The sequence below is a fragment of the Mesoplodon densirostris genome, chromosome 12 (assembly GCF_025265405.1).
Source record: "Mesoplodon densirostris isolate mMesDen1 chromosome 12, mMesDen1 primary haplotype, whole genome shotgun sequence".
Classification (NCBI taxonomy): domain Eukaryota; kingdom Metazoa; phylum Chordata; class Mammalia; order Artiodactyla; family Ziphiidae; genus Mesoplodon; species Mesoplodon densirostris.
Window position 1 is genome coordinate 79,247,473 of NC_082672.1, and position 12,827 is coordinate 79,260,299.

General features: G+C 39.0%; 1 protein-coding gene across 1 annotated transcript in view; it reads left to right on the forward strand.

The window, feature by feature from the left end:
• The window catches only part of COL19A1 (collagen type XIX alpha 1 chain), a 364,353-nt gene that overhangs the window by 301,293 nt on the left and 50,233 nt on the right, over nucleotides 1–12,827 (forward strand). Inside the window, exons 23-33 of the mRNA XM_060114554.1 lie at nucleotides 2,249–2,302; nucleotides 3,001–3,090; nucleotides 3,861–3,905; nucleotides 4,012–4,089; nucleotides 5,891–5,926; nucleotides 6,039–6,092; nucleotides 6,193–6,246; nucleotides 7,302–7,343; nucleotides 11,186–11,290; nucleotides 11,372–11,425; nucleotides 11,673–11,726. Coding sequence (XP_059970537.1) covers nucleotides 2,249–2,302; nucleotides 3,001–3,090; nucleotides 3,861–3,905; nucleotides 4,012–4,089; nucleotides 5,891–5,926; nucleotides 6,039–6,092; nucleotides 6,193–6,246; nucleotides 7,302–7,343; nucleotides 11,186–11,290; nucleotides 11,372–11,425; nucleotides 11,673–11,726 — 666 coding nt within the window. The remainder of the gene's footprint in view (nucleotides 1–2,248; nucleotides 2,303–3,000; nucleotides 3,091–3,860; nucleotides 3,906–4,011; nucleotides 4,090–5,890; nucleotides 5,927–6,038; nucleotides 6,093–6,192; nucleotides 6,247–7,301; nucleotides 7,344–11,185; nucleotides 11,291–11,371; nucleotides 11,426–11,672; nucleotides 11,727–12,827) is intronic.

Sequence of the window (12,827 nt, forward strand, 5' to 3'; positions counted from 1 at the left end):
AATGGTGTTTATAATGTTGAGATATGTTCCCTCTGTACCAACTTGGTTGAGCATTTATCATGAGTGGATGTTTAAGTTTGTGAATTGCTTTTTCTGCATGTTTTGAGATTATCATAATTTTTACCCTTCCTTTTGTGAATGTGGTGCATCACATAGATTGATTTGCAGGTATTGAACCGTACTTACATCCCTGGAATAAATACCACTTGATTATGGTGTATGATCCCTTTTATAAATTCTTGAATTCAGTTTTCTAACATTTTGTTGAGGATTCTTGAATTCAGTTTGCTAACATTTTGTTGAGGATTTTTGCATCTATATTCATATAGGCTTGTAATTTTCTTTTTTTGTAATGTCTTTGTCTGGTTTTGGTATCAGAGTAATAGTGGTCCTATAGAATGAATTTGGGAGTGTTCCCTCCTCTTCAACTTTTTGGAATAGTTTGAGGAGGAAAGGCATTAGCTCTTCACTATATGTTTGGTAGAATTTACCTGTGAAGCTCTCCAGTCCTGGACTTTTGCTTGCTGTAGGGTTTTTTTTTTTTTATTGCAAATTCAATTTCACTACTAGTGACCAGCCTGTTCAGATTGTCTATTACTTTCTAATTCAATGTTGGAAGGTTTTATGTTTCTAGAAACTTGTCCACTTCTTCTATGTTGTCCAATTTTTTGGCATATAACTAGTATTCTTTTATGATTTTTTGCATCTCTGTGGTAATGGTTGTCATTTTTCCTCTTTCGTTTCTTATTTGGCTTATGTGTGTCCTCTCTTTTTTTCTTGATGAGCTCTCACTAAAGGCTTATCAATTTTGTTTATCTTTTCAAAAAACATAGCTCTTTGTTTCATTGATCTTATCTATTGTTTGGGGGTTTGGGGATCTTTATTTTAGTTAATATTTCCTCTCTGATCTTTGTCATTTCTTTCCTTCTTCAAACTTTCAGTTTTGTTTGTTCTTCTTTTTCTAATTCCTTTATGTGGGAAGTTAGGTTGTTTATTTGAGATTTTTTCTTGTTTGTTGAGTTAGGCCTATACCACCATAAACTTAGAACTGCTTTTGCTGTATCCCATAGATTTTGGAAAGTTGTGTTTCCATTTTCATTTGTCTTGAGGTGTTTTCTGATTTCCTCTTGATTTCTTCATTTACACATTGGTTTTTTAGTAACATGTTGTTTAGTCTCCACAATTTTGTGTTTACCCCATTTTATTTCCTGTAATTTATTTCTAGTTTCATACTATATTGGTTGGAAAAAAATGCTTGATATAATTTCTGTTCTCTTATATTTGTTGAGACTTGTTTTGTGGCCTAGCATGTGATCTATCCTGGAGAACGTTCCATGTGCACTGGAAAAGAATGTGTATTCTTCTGTTTTTTGATTGAATAAATGCACTTTCCTATCCATTCCCCCATGTCAGCTTTGTGTCTCTTGGACAATCTCCCTAGCCTTCTGACATCTTGGGAGCCAAAACCTCACTATCAATCCTCACTTGAGCAAAACGAGAAAAATGCTTGACCATCACTTCTTGACACTGATCTCTATCTGGCCATGATTTGAGTACCCTCCATGCAAGTGTTAGAATCTCTCCTTTTCCCTTCACCTTGGGAGCAGCCCCATGACATCTTGCTCTGTTCTCCATGCTCCCTGACTGAGCCTCCAGGGGTTCATCTTTCAGCACGTTTGGTCACTTGGTACTTTGAACATTCACTTCATGAAGCAAATCTTTTTGCTGCACCCACCAAGCCATTTAGTGAACCATTGCAGGTGTACCTAATGGAGACATCTTACAAAAAGAAACAAAATGCTGGTGGCACAGGTGGAGCCACAAGATGCCCAAGAAATGACATTAAGTGATAGTGGCTAAAGCTAAAATAGAGACTAAAATAAAAGAGAGTTTCTTGCCAAATCATAGTAAAAGCATACTTTCTATTTACTCCATTGTCTTTCTGAGTCATAGTGTGATGCCACCATCAGCCATTCTTCCATGCCTTTTGGCAGTAATATGGATAGGGCATTTAGTTCAGGTCTCCTTTATTTAGTTTTTTTCTCATTACATTCAGGTTATCTCACCTGAAACAACAAGCCACATATTTTCATTAAGGTTTTTCTCTCTGCAGCAGACCAAAATCAACACATTCCCATGTAGTTTACATGTTAAAATTCTGTTCTCCTGACAGAGACTCACAGATAGAAATGTTATTACAATAAGAGATTTTCTAATTGCTCTCTCCCTTTTATTCTGAATTTTCTAGGGATTGCCAGGAGAACACGGTATCCCAGGAAAACAAGGCATTAAGGGAGAAAAGGTATAGCTTCCGTTTCACTCACTTTGTGTATTAAGGAGCTGGGTAAGAGGAAGAGACAGAGGGTCATAAGGACACTGAGGGAGTGAAAGGACAGGACAGGGCAGCTGGGATTGTGCAGGAGATAGATGTTCGCATCAACTATGGCGTGAGTGTCATCCCTGGACACTGTGGCAGCCCGGGTTCTGGCACTGAAAATGCAATGTGACAAAATGAACGGCCTTAGAGTTGAAGATCTCAGGACTCAAAAAACCTGTTTCAGGCTCAGCTAACAACTCAGGTATAGACCTAAGAAGTCTCAATCTCTCAGGACCTGTTTCTTGATGTCTACATGGAAATAGTATTTAAGTACTGAACTATTACTTGGGAATAACTTAAAGAAAACATAAAGGTCATCTAAAGAACTGTATGAATAGATTTTTATATTTTTTGCATATCTATTTATACACATACATACATTTCATGATACTATAAACCTACTGTAACATAGCTCACCACAAGATCTAGGTGCACTTAAGATAACAGAACAGTGTCCGCGTGGATTGGACACTCAGTACATACAGTGGAATGAGTGAGTGAATGGGTGAGAGAATGCAGTGTGACTGGCTATGATGACAACTTAATACTGTGGAAACTGCTGCCTCTACACGTCCCACCATGAACCTGAGTGATGAAGTGAGAATCTTCCCTTGTTTCCTCAGGGAGACCCAGGTGGGATTATAGGCCCTCCTGGACTTCCAGGTCCAAAAGGTGAGGCTGGTCCTCCAGGAAAAAGCCTGCCAGGGGAACCAGTAAGTACCAATCCTTTTACTAACATTTCCTTTGAAACTTGATTAATTACTGTTTGTGTGTTCCCAGTTTCAGATCACAGGCATAGGAATGTTTAGGTCTGCAGAAAAAGAAGTATTCATTCTTTAGATCAGAGGTCTAATCTTTTTGGAAATTTGATGCAAGCAAAGGGCTCTCATCTGAAGAAAATGCACATACAGGCACCATTTTTCATACAATTTTGGGAGATTCATAGGCGCCCCTGAAGCTTCTGCAGGGACTATTTAGGAACCTGTGAAGCCTAGTAAGGTATGCTAGTTTTAAACCATAAATCTTCCTTGGACAATATCTTAAAACAGAAGAACTGCCTGAAATTTCCCTTCTAGAGGCTCTGCATATATAGCCATAGGTGGTCATCTTTAAAAAATGTCCATGTGTCCTGGGCTAATCCCAGGACATAGAAAACTGGATAGCTGGAGAATCCAACCCATATGCCTGTTTCATCTGCCTTTTTTTCTCATCCCCTTTGACCTTTTATATGAATAGTAATAAATACTTCCCAATATCAGATGCCTCATTTTAAAGATGAAAAAATCTTATATTTTAAAGTAACTATACAAAATCTGTAGCCTAGTGAAATTTGTGTTCCCTCTTCTTTACTATTTTACAGAAAAGGTTTATTCAAAAAAGATGAAGAGCAATGAAATATTTTTGAGTTATGACTTCTAAGATGTAATTAAACTTTTTAGGAAAATAAATGTATTCACTTCCTTTTCTCTTCTTTTTCTTTTAGGGATTAGATGGAAATCCTGGAGCACCTGGTCCACGAGGGCCAAAGGTAAAAATATCACAGATAATTTTTAAAGAATTAATAATTAATGAAATATAACTGGAAAATCCATGTCCCTTGAGCCTCACACTAACAGAAGCATCTAATTGCACAGGGAGAAAGAGGACTGCCAGGTATCCACGGCTCCCCAGGTGACATAGGCCCCCCAGGGATAGGAATTCCTGGCCGAACTGTAAGTGAAATTCAATCAAGTTTTTGAAACCCTGTTGACCCAATGTTGTGAAATAAAATCCAGCAACAAATTTGAATATGGAGAAAAGAGTGAAATGGTCAGAGGATATACAAAAAATCCTAGTCAGAGAGCAAGAATTAATGACATTGTGGTTATATCCTAAGCACAGAAGGTACCCACTGTTTATTGACTTACAGATGCTAATCACACATACACTGATTTTGAATTAGAGGAAGTTATTTAACACTTTATTCCTCCATTCTATATATTTAAAAGTACAAATGAGTGTAAGATTATGAGAATGCCCAATATTAGGTTATTATATATTACTGTTTGTTTTTAATTAGAATAAAATGAAAAGTTACTTTTAAAGTGAATGGAGTGCCTATAAATGAGATGATATAAAAAATCTCTATGTAATATCTTAGAGAAGAGAGAGTAGAGATAGTTTTGATAGTTAAGACAAATAATAGAATGTTTTTTGATGTGTTTTAGCTATAAGGGTAATAATGATAATAATGATCATTGTATGCATACTTGTGGACTAAATAGCAGTAAGAGATAAAACTTTTTATTTACTATGAAAAAAGATAAAAGATTTTGGGACAAGAAAAGTGAAATAGATGGTTATCCTAAAGACATTAATTTGGGGATTGGCCTTGAAATGAAATTATTGTGAGAGGTAAAAGAAGATGTAAATAGGGGCCTCCCTGGTGGCGCAAGTGGTTGAGAGTCCGCCTGCCGATGCAGGGGATACGGGTTCGTGCCCCGGTCTGGGAGGATCCCATATGCCGCGGAGCGGCTGGGCCCACGAGCCATGGCCGCTGAGCCTGCGCGTCCGGAGCCTGCGCGTCCGGAGCCTGTGCTCCGCAACGGGGGAGGCCACAACAGTGAGAGGCCCACATACCGCAAAAAAAAAAAAAAAGAAGATGTAAATAGTGAATGCTTATATTGTGTGTGGCTGGTGTTTGATTTTCCAGGGTGAGAATATAAAGACCACTGGAGATGGGAGATTAAACAAAGTAAAAAAGTAGGTCAGGAAATTATTAGGGGAGTGAAGGAGGTTGAAGCAAAAAATAAACCAACAAACAAAAAATAACTTAAGCACACAGTATAAATAGAAAGGGAGCAAAAGGTAGCTTTGACAATATGAATATTTATTTAAAAGTAAGAAGGGAAAAGGCAGTGAGCAGGTAGTGAAGTCAGGTGCTGAGACCCCAGCTCTTTACTCACCCAGGTGATGAGTCAGTTCCTCATCCAGGGGTCCATGGTCATGAGATGGGGATGGATCTGTCATCATTAGGTTCACTGATAATCTCCCAGCCTCATTTTAGTTACCCCAAATTCCAGTTTTCTAACATAGAAAAGAATAACTGAAGTTTTATTTCCAGTTCCCGTCACTGAACACTGGTTCTGGCAATTTCTTCAGAGAAATGACTCCCAGTAAAAAGCAGGAAGGAAAGGAAGCCCCAAGCCGGTTACCCTGTGGCCGGCCAGTGTCTAGCAGACAGAACTTGGGCGTGTTGTTTGTGTGCCCATGAGTGGGCAGGGACCGATGGCGGGCTCGGGGGCGGCCCAGGTGTCTGAACCAGTTACAGTGGTGCTTCCAGCACTGCATCTGGTCAGGTGTTCACCTGCCACCCGGAACTCTTGGCCAGCTTTGCAGAGAGGTTTCAGAGTGTGCAGGGTGGCAAGCCCTGCTGTCCACTATGTAAATTACAGTATTTGGCCCTTTATCCCACTTGGGTAATCTATGGACATTCCCAGCAGAATTCTCATCACTGAATCTCCTTCTATTCAGGGCTCCCAAGGCCCAGCTGGAGAGCCAGGGATTCAGGTAAGCTACTTAACCAAGTGATCTGGCACAGCAAATCCATCTTGCTGACTGGGGTGGGGGGGCAATTACTAAAAGACTATCTTTATAAGTAACTATATTCCCCCTTTTCCAGGGTCCTCGAGGTCTCCCTGGGTTGCCAGGAGCTCCAGGGACCCCAGGGAATGATGTAAGGACAGTTTTTACCTACTTTCCCTCTCCCCAACACCTGTTTTAATCTGAACCTGTGCCGAGGTGCAAAGATTTGAACATGCTGCTTCTGTTTTCAGGGAGCTCCTGGGAGGGATGGAAAGCCAGGTCTGCCAGGCCCCCCAGGTGACCCGGTATGTTGACAGACTGTGCCTGATTTATGTATCTTTAATGCACCCAGAAGCCAAACAGCCTACCAAGCAAGTTTTGCTGTCCAAACTAATTAGAATGCTCAGTGACTGCTGAGTGATTTTGTTTATCCCCATTTTTTTGTAGAGGGGAGAAAAATTCAAGCTACTTCAGCATTTGTGTGTGTGTGACGAATACTTATTTCCTGAGGGTATAATTCAGCTGTACAGTTTTTGCCCCAAGCTGAACCTTGGTGTATAATGTCTCAATCCCATGGAAAATTGAGTTAAAATACATAGCCACAGATTCTATTCTTTCTAATGCTAGTGACTAAATGAATTTCATTTTTCTAAATGAAAGTTTGCAGGTAAGTTTCCCACAATATGGTACATATCTATTGATTCGGTGGGTTTAAGAATGCTGGAATGGTTAAATTACAAAACTGGCTTGAGTAGGCTTTTCAGAACAGGTTTAGGCACTAAATGGGTGTTCCAAAGTTTTATTTTAGGTTAAACCTTGCTTTGAGTGACAGTGAAATCCCTTTAAATAGCCTCCAAATTGGCAGTTATAATTTATGAAGCCATATGGTATATGACATTGTATTAAGAGTTTTGTATAATAAAACCCAAATCTGGCCTCTCGTTTCTGTCTCACAAATCCTCCTCCACCGTTTGAGCCTCATGTGCCATTATAAGTTACATGCAGAGGCGTATCGTGGCCTTTAACTCCCTTGCTGAGTGAATCATGTGTGTATGTGCATTGACTGGGAACCTTTAAATCATTCCTGGGGTTTACGGTGTCTCTCTGAAAGGATGCTTTAAGACACGAGGCCAAAGCACTGCCCGAGTCCTGTGTCTGTTTCTGGATGGGAAACATCATGTTGGCCAACCATCCTGATGGTGAGACTCTTCTAAGCCCTACCATTTGTCACCATGGTGACAAATCTCAGCTGGACTGGTGTTTTGAGGGAAAATATCTGCATTCATTATGTTTGTATTGTATCGTGGGCCTGTATATGTATAATTACATGTATTTGGGGTTTTTTTCTCCTTATCCACAGATTGCACTTCCTCTCTTGGGAGACATTGGGGCCTTGTTCAAGGTACTCTGTGACTATGTAAGAAATTATGTGTTAATTTCTGGGAAAAAATCAGAAAGGAAATCTTTACGAGAATTTGAGTTGATTGCTTAGCCTGAATTAAAATTCAGTTTCTTAATGGCAGAACATCTTTCAGATAGAAAAAGGAACACGTATCTGTATGTGTCTAGTGGCACTGATACTAATTCCCCACTCTCTTCTTTACCAGCCTCTCATTTTGGGTGTGGAGGAGCAGGGGGGCAGGGGAGGAGGTGGTAGTTCTGAGATGAGCTTCAGGAGAGGAACGGTGTCATTAGCACCCTTGAGTGGATGTTCTCTCTCTGCAGCAATAGCCTTCTCTTAACGGTGTTTACCCACCCAGGCTCATCACTGTGAAACCCAGTCCTTCTCATGGTCTCCGCCCTGGCCAGTCCAGGATGGAAAGCAATGCTGCTCAATAAACAGCTAGCTTGCAAGGCTGAGTTTTTATGTCATGGGATTTTACAAAGTGAGTTACAAAATTCCATAGCTGACAATTGCCCTAACACCTGTGACTCTGTTAAATAAAAATGATCTCTACCTATCATCCACCTCACAGGGAATTAATCTTGTTACCATTTTTTTTCTCTGATACTTTCCTCTATTTTACTTGTAAAACAGATGAGGGGAGGTTGATCATGGGACACCTGGAGGTTGTGTATTTGCATGTTTCTTTGTGGAATGCTAAGACTGAACCCAAATGAAAGTCTGTCCCTTTATATTCAACTCAAACCTCATGTGTCGTATCTGTCAATGTGTGAGTGGACAGTATATTTGTACACACACACACATGAGCTATGTGTGTGTATATGGGATCTATTTTATATTCCCAGCATTTAGCCCAATGGTTCCTGCAACGACTTACTCAGTAGTAGGCAGGCAGGAATATTTGTTGAATTGAATTCACAAGACTAGAATTCTAGTAAATATATTTGTCAGGTGATAAAGGTTTTGAGAATAGTATATGAATACAAATGTAAATGTAGATATAAATATAAATATATAGGGGGGGTTTTTAAGACTTTCAAAAGCCAACATTTTCTCATAAGTCAGAAAATAGTATTTATGGGGCTTCAGGAGGATCTTGTGTTCATTGAGTTATGATTACATGCCAGGCAACACACTGCCTTACTTATATCATCTCACTTAATCTGCACAAGAATCCTATGAGTTCAGGCTGTGGAGTTTCCCATTCTGTATACGAGAGAACTAAATTCTGAGGAGTTCATTTAAGTACCTTGCTCAGAATCACACAGCCAGTAAGTGCAACATTAACACAGGAGTGCAGGTTCTCAGACAGTCAGTCTCATGTTCTTTACAAGGGCAGTGATGTTGGAGATGGCAGGATTGTAGGAGTTACATCATTCCGGAACAGTTAGGGTTCTTTAAGGATCAAAAAATTTCTTGACTATCCTGAAAGGATGTGGGGCAGCTCCCACTAGAGACAAAAAGACTGCAAACAGGCTCTGACAGGGAAAAGAACCAGGGCTCCGATGGCCTCAGACATGGAAGTAGTCAACAGTTTCACCAAGGCAGCATCCCCTTAAGAAATGCCCTTGCCGGGGTCCAGACCCAGCATCACCTCATGGAGGTTCTGAGTCTCATGGGAGCCAGTTGGCAAGAGGTGGGCAGGACCCTTGACTGACAGTCCCAGCAAGCTGTATTCAGTAGAAGAGAAGCATGTAGTTCCCCAAAGCATATGGGAATTTTAATCCTAATCCTGTCACCCAATACATTAACTGTCCCACTCTGTCTTAAAGCCTTTAGCGGACTTGATCGTCCTGCTTTCTGTTTTCAAAAACTGTGTTTGGATCAAGTGTTGAAAAGAACTGACGTATTTCCCAGCCCAAATGATGTATACCTTCAAAGACCTTCCTCCAGGTTAATCTGTGTATCAGTCCTTCTTTGAACGAGCTTGTACATTAGCTAATAACTGATACGTCTTTATCCTCTCTGTGAGAAAAATCTTAAAAGGTATTTTTCAAGAACCTTAATGAAATCCACTTTTCCTTCATTTACCATTCTAGTAACCCTACCCTAAAGAAGATGAGGTCAGTTTGAAATGACTCTAGAAAATCCAGTTGACTTGTAATTATTTCCATTTTTTATGTTTTATTAAAACAATCATGAAACTACCACAACATTGTAAATCAACTATACTTCAATAAAAATCAATTGAATAATCCATCCTAAAATGTTACTTATATACAAAGTAGAAATAGACCCATAGACATGGAAAACAAACTTATGGTTACAAAAGGGGAAACGGGGGAAGGGATAAATTAGGAGTTTGGGATTAACATATGAACACTACTGTATGCAATAGATAACCAACAAAGACCTACTGTAGCACAGGGAACTATGCTCAATATTTTGCAATAACCTATAAGGGAAAAGAATCTGAAAAAAAAAGATATATATGTATGTATAACTGAATCACTTTGCCATTTACCTGAAATTAACACAACATTGTGAGTCAACTATACTTCAATAAAAAAAAATCAGTTGAATAATCCATTCTAAAATGTTACTATATATTGATATGCCATGTTATAATGTCTACAGATACAGTAGACATTCTTTATACTTTTTGAAATATGGAAAGCTTTTTGGTTCTCTGAAGTCCTCAAGCGTCTCTACCTTCACAGTTTTTCAGATTTAGTAGGGGTGGTTCTACAATTATGTATGCGTTTCTTAACTCCTGTACCAGTACATTAGCTCAGTGGAATCATCCTAGTGGTAAAATTAGTTTGGGAAACTTTGCACATTCCAATCCTTCTCATGTATTCCAGCTCGAAGGGCAACCATAAAGAGAACTGTTCTGACCCAGCATTTTTTAGGCAAATTGCCTCAGAACCTTTTCAATATCATACAAAATTCATCTTCCATGGAGCATATGTTTGGAAATCAAACTTGTGCTGATATACACTGGGTCAAAAATATTGAGCTTCATGAGCTTTCTTGCCAGCTTCAATGGCAAGCTTCCGTTCCCTCTTCATGTTTAAGGATTCTGCCCTTTGGTTAAAAGGATGGAAGAATTGAAGCTTAGATTGTCCTACCTTTGGTCAATTGTTAAATTTAAGCTGTCTCCCCCACTCAGTAGTCCCTATTTTATGCCTTTCCTGATAATATTTTTATAAGTTTATTTTAAAATAAGCCTCTGTAGGCTTTATGTGATAAGAAGTTTATCTTGTGGGCTCAGATACCTAAATTGAAGCCTTTGCAGATCAGCTAAAGATTACAGAGAAGGCGATGGAAAGGTGACTCCACTTTATTTCCTATCTGCACTTGGATTTAACTTAGAAGTCAAGTCCCAGTAATTCAAAATAATTGTTTCCCACATGAGTGTTTCCCCTAACAAATAAAAGGTTTGTAAGCTGTGTTGAGGGTTCTCCAACTGATTGGGCTCTCAAAAGGGGAAATCCTTTCTTCACAGCTTTCATTCGTTCTTCCTTTCTTTCTTTCTTTCTTTTCTTTCTTTCTTTCTTCCTTCCTTCCTTTCTTTCTTTCTTTCTTTCTTTCTTTCTTTCTTTCTTATGATTTATGCTATTGGCTTTATGAGCTCTGTAATCTTGCTGGTTATTCCAAACTTTATTCCCACCTCCCTTTTTAAACATGCGGCTAAGCAATTGAAACTCTGTGTTCTTGACTTATGAGTTTATCTTTTTAAATAATTTTTGCCTCCCCAAAAGTAGTCTTTCAAATTGAATAAATTAAGTTTCTGAAAGTAGAGTGACATAGCAATGGCTATCACTCAACTCTCACAAAAGTTCAAATCCAATCAATGAATAATGAATCTCCAGTGACCTTATCTCTATCTTCATTAGAACTTCTGTGGCAACTGCCAAGCCAGTGTCCCTGGGCTGAAAAGCAACAAAGGAGAAGAAGCAGGCACTGGTGAGCCTGGACAGTTTGATTCTGTAGCCCAGAAGGTAAGAAGAGGGCTAAGTGTTGGTGGACCCTTGAGGTGACACATGGTGCCTTCTTTCAGCTGTGACTGCTCTGTCCTCTAGGGCGATGTAGGGCCACGAGGTCCTCCAGGAGTCCCAGGCAGAGAGGGACCAAAGGTAAGGAAGTCTCTCCTCTGTGCAACCTTTAATTCCAGGTAAAAAAAAGAAATACATTTTAAAATACAGTCCTTTTTCTAAAAATATTTTGGAAAAGTGGTGTAAAAGCCATTTACAGATGTCATTTACTTTTTTCCCTGATTCTGTCCAAATGACATGCCCCAAGTGTCCTGAGAAGAGATATGTTCATTTTCCCAAAAGATGACAAAATGACTGAGTATACTAACTAAATGTATTGTGTCTCTAGGGGAGCAAAGGAGAGCGAGGCTACCCCGGGATACGTGGGGAGAAAGGCAATGAGGTAAAAGGCTCTTCTCTGATCATGCAGCCCTACTGTTGATTCTTTCCATGTGACACAACAAAAGGACATCAATTTTCCTATACCTCATGTTTGATGCTAAACAAATAGAAACAAAGAAAGGTTTTTTCCAAATGTTAACACATTTTAAATAATACGTTGATGCTTATTCTCAGTGATCCAGTTTTTGAGACAAGGGAATTCAAACACAAAGTTAACATATCAGTTACTACGTTTCTGTTTTCTCATAGCAGGTAACACTTCCAGCTCTCTCAAGATAAAAGCAAGAAGAAAGAGGAAAAGGAGATTTACTGAAAAGAATCCCAAAGTAGCTCGTAGAATTGAAGGGATAGTTAGCAACCAGCCTAGGGATAGGGCAGCTCCAGAACTCAGCAGAACTTCCCTGGGCCGCTGCTGTAACGTGACTCAGTTTCAATGACCTTGGTTTGTTTGTATCTCTGCTCAACTTTCAAGCTCTTGGGAGGAAGAAAAAAAAAACCTATCAAATGGGTCTGCTTGGACTGGTTTAAATCAGCTGCCCACCCTCCCACTAAGGTTCAAAGTCAAATGTGCTCTTGAGATGGTGGCATAATTTTCTGACTCTCAGCCACACTGATGCTCAGGATAGCATTCTTTCCTGCATAATTCACATTAACTCTTAGAAAAACCAATTAGGATGATGAATTATTGTTAAACAGTTTTGATACTAATAATTCTTAATGAAAGTAAGTAAGCCATCTGGCATATAGTAACCTTAATGTTAGTGCAGAAAATCAAAATGATATAAAGTAGATCTTTTTTTTGAGTTGGAGTTATATATTTCACATTATAAATTATCATCATTGTTATTGTTTTTAATTTAACATGGATTCTATTCAAGAAAACTGTGAGGATTGGCTTGTTTTTTTTCCAAGTTAAAAATTGAAGAGCAAACAAATACAACATTTATTTTCATCTGTAAATAGAACAGTAAAGGCATTTTATTTTCTAAATAAGGAAGAGTTATTGAGCTTTTGCATCTTCATGCTCCACAGAAAGTTGCACTAAAGTACAAGCACAGTGTCTGATTTTAATAGTCTAACAGCTTTTAACTGCCTAGACTCA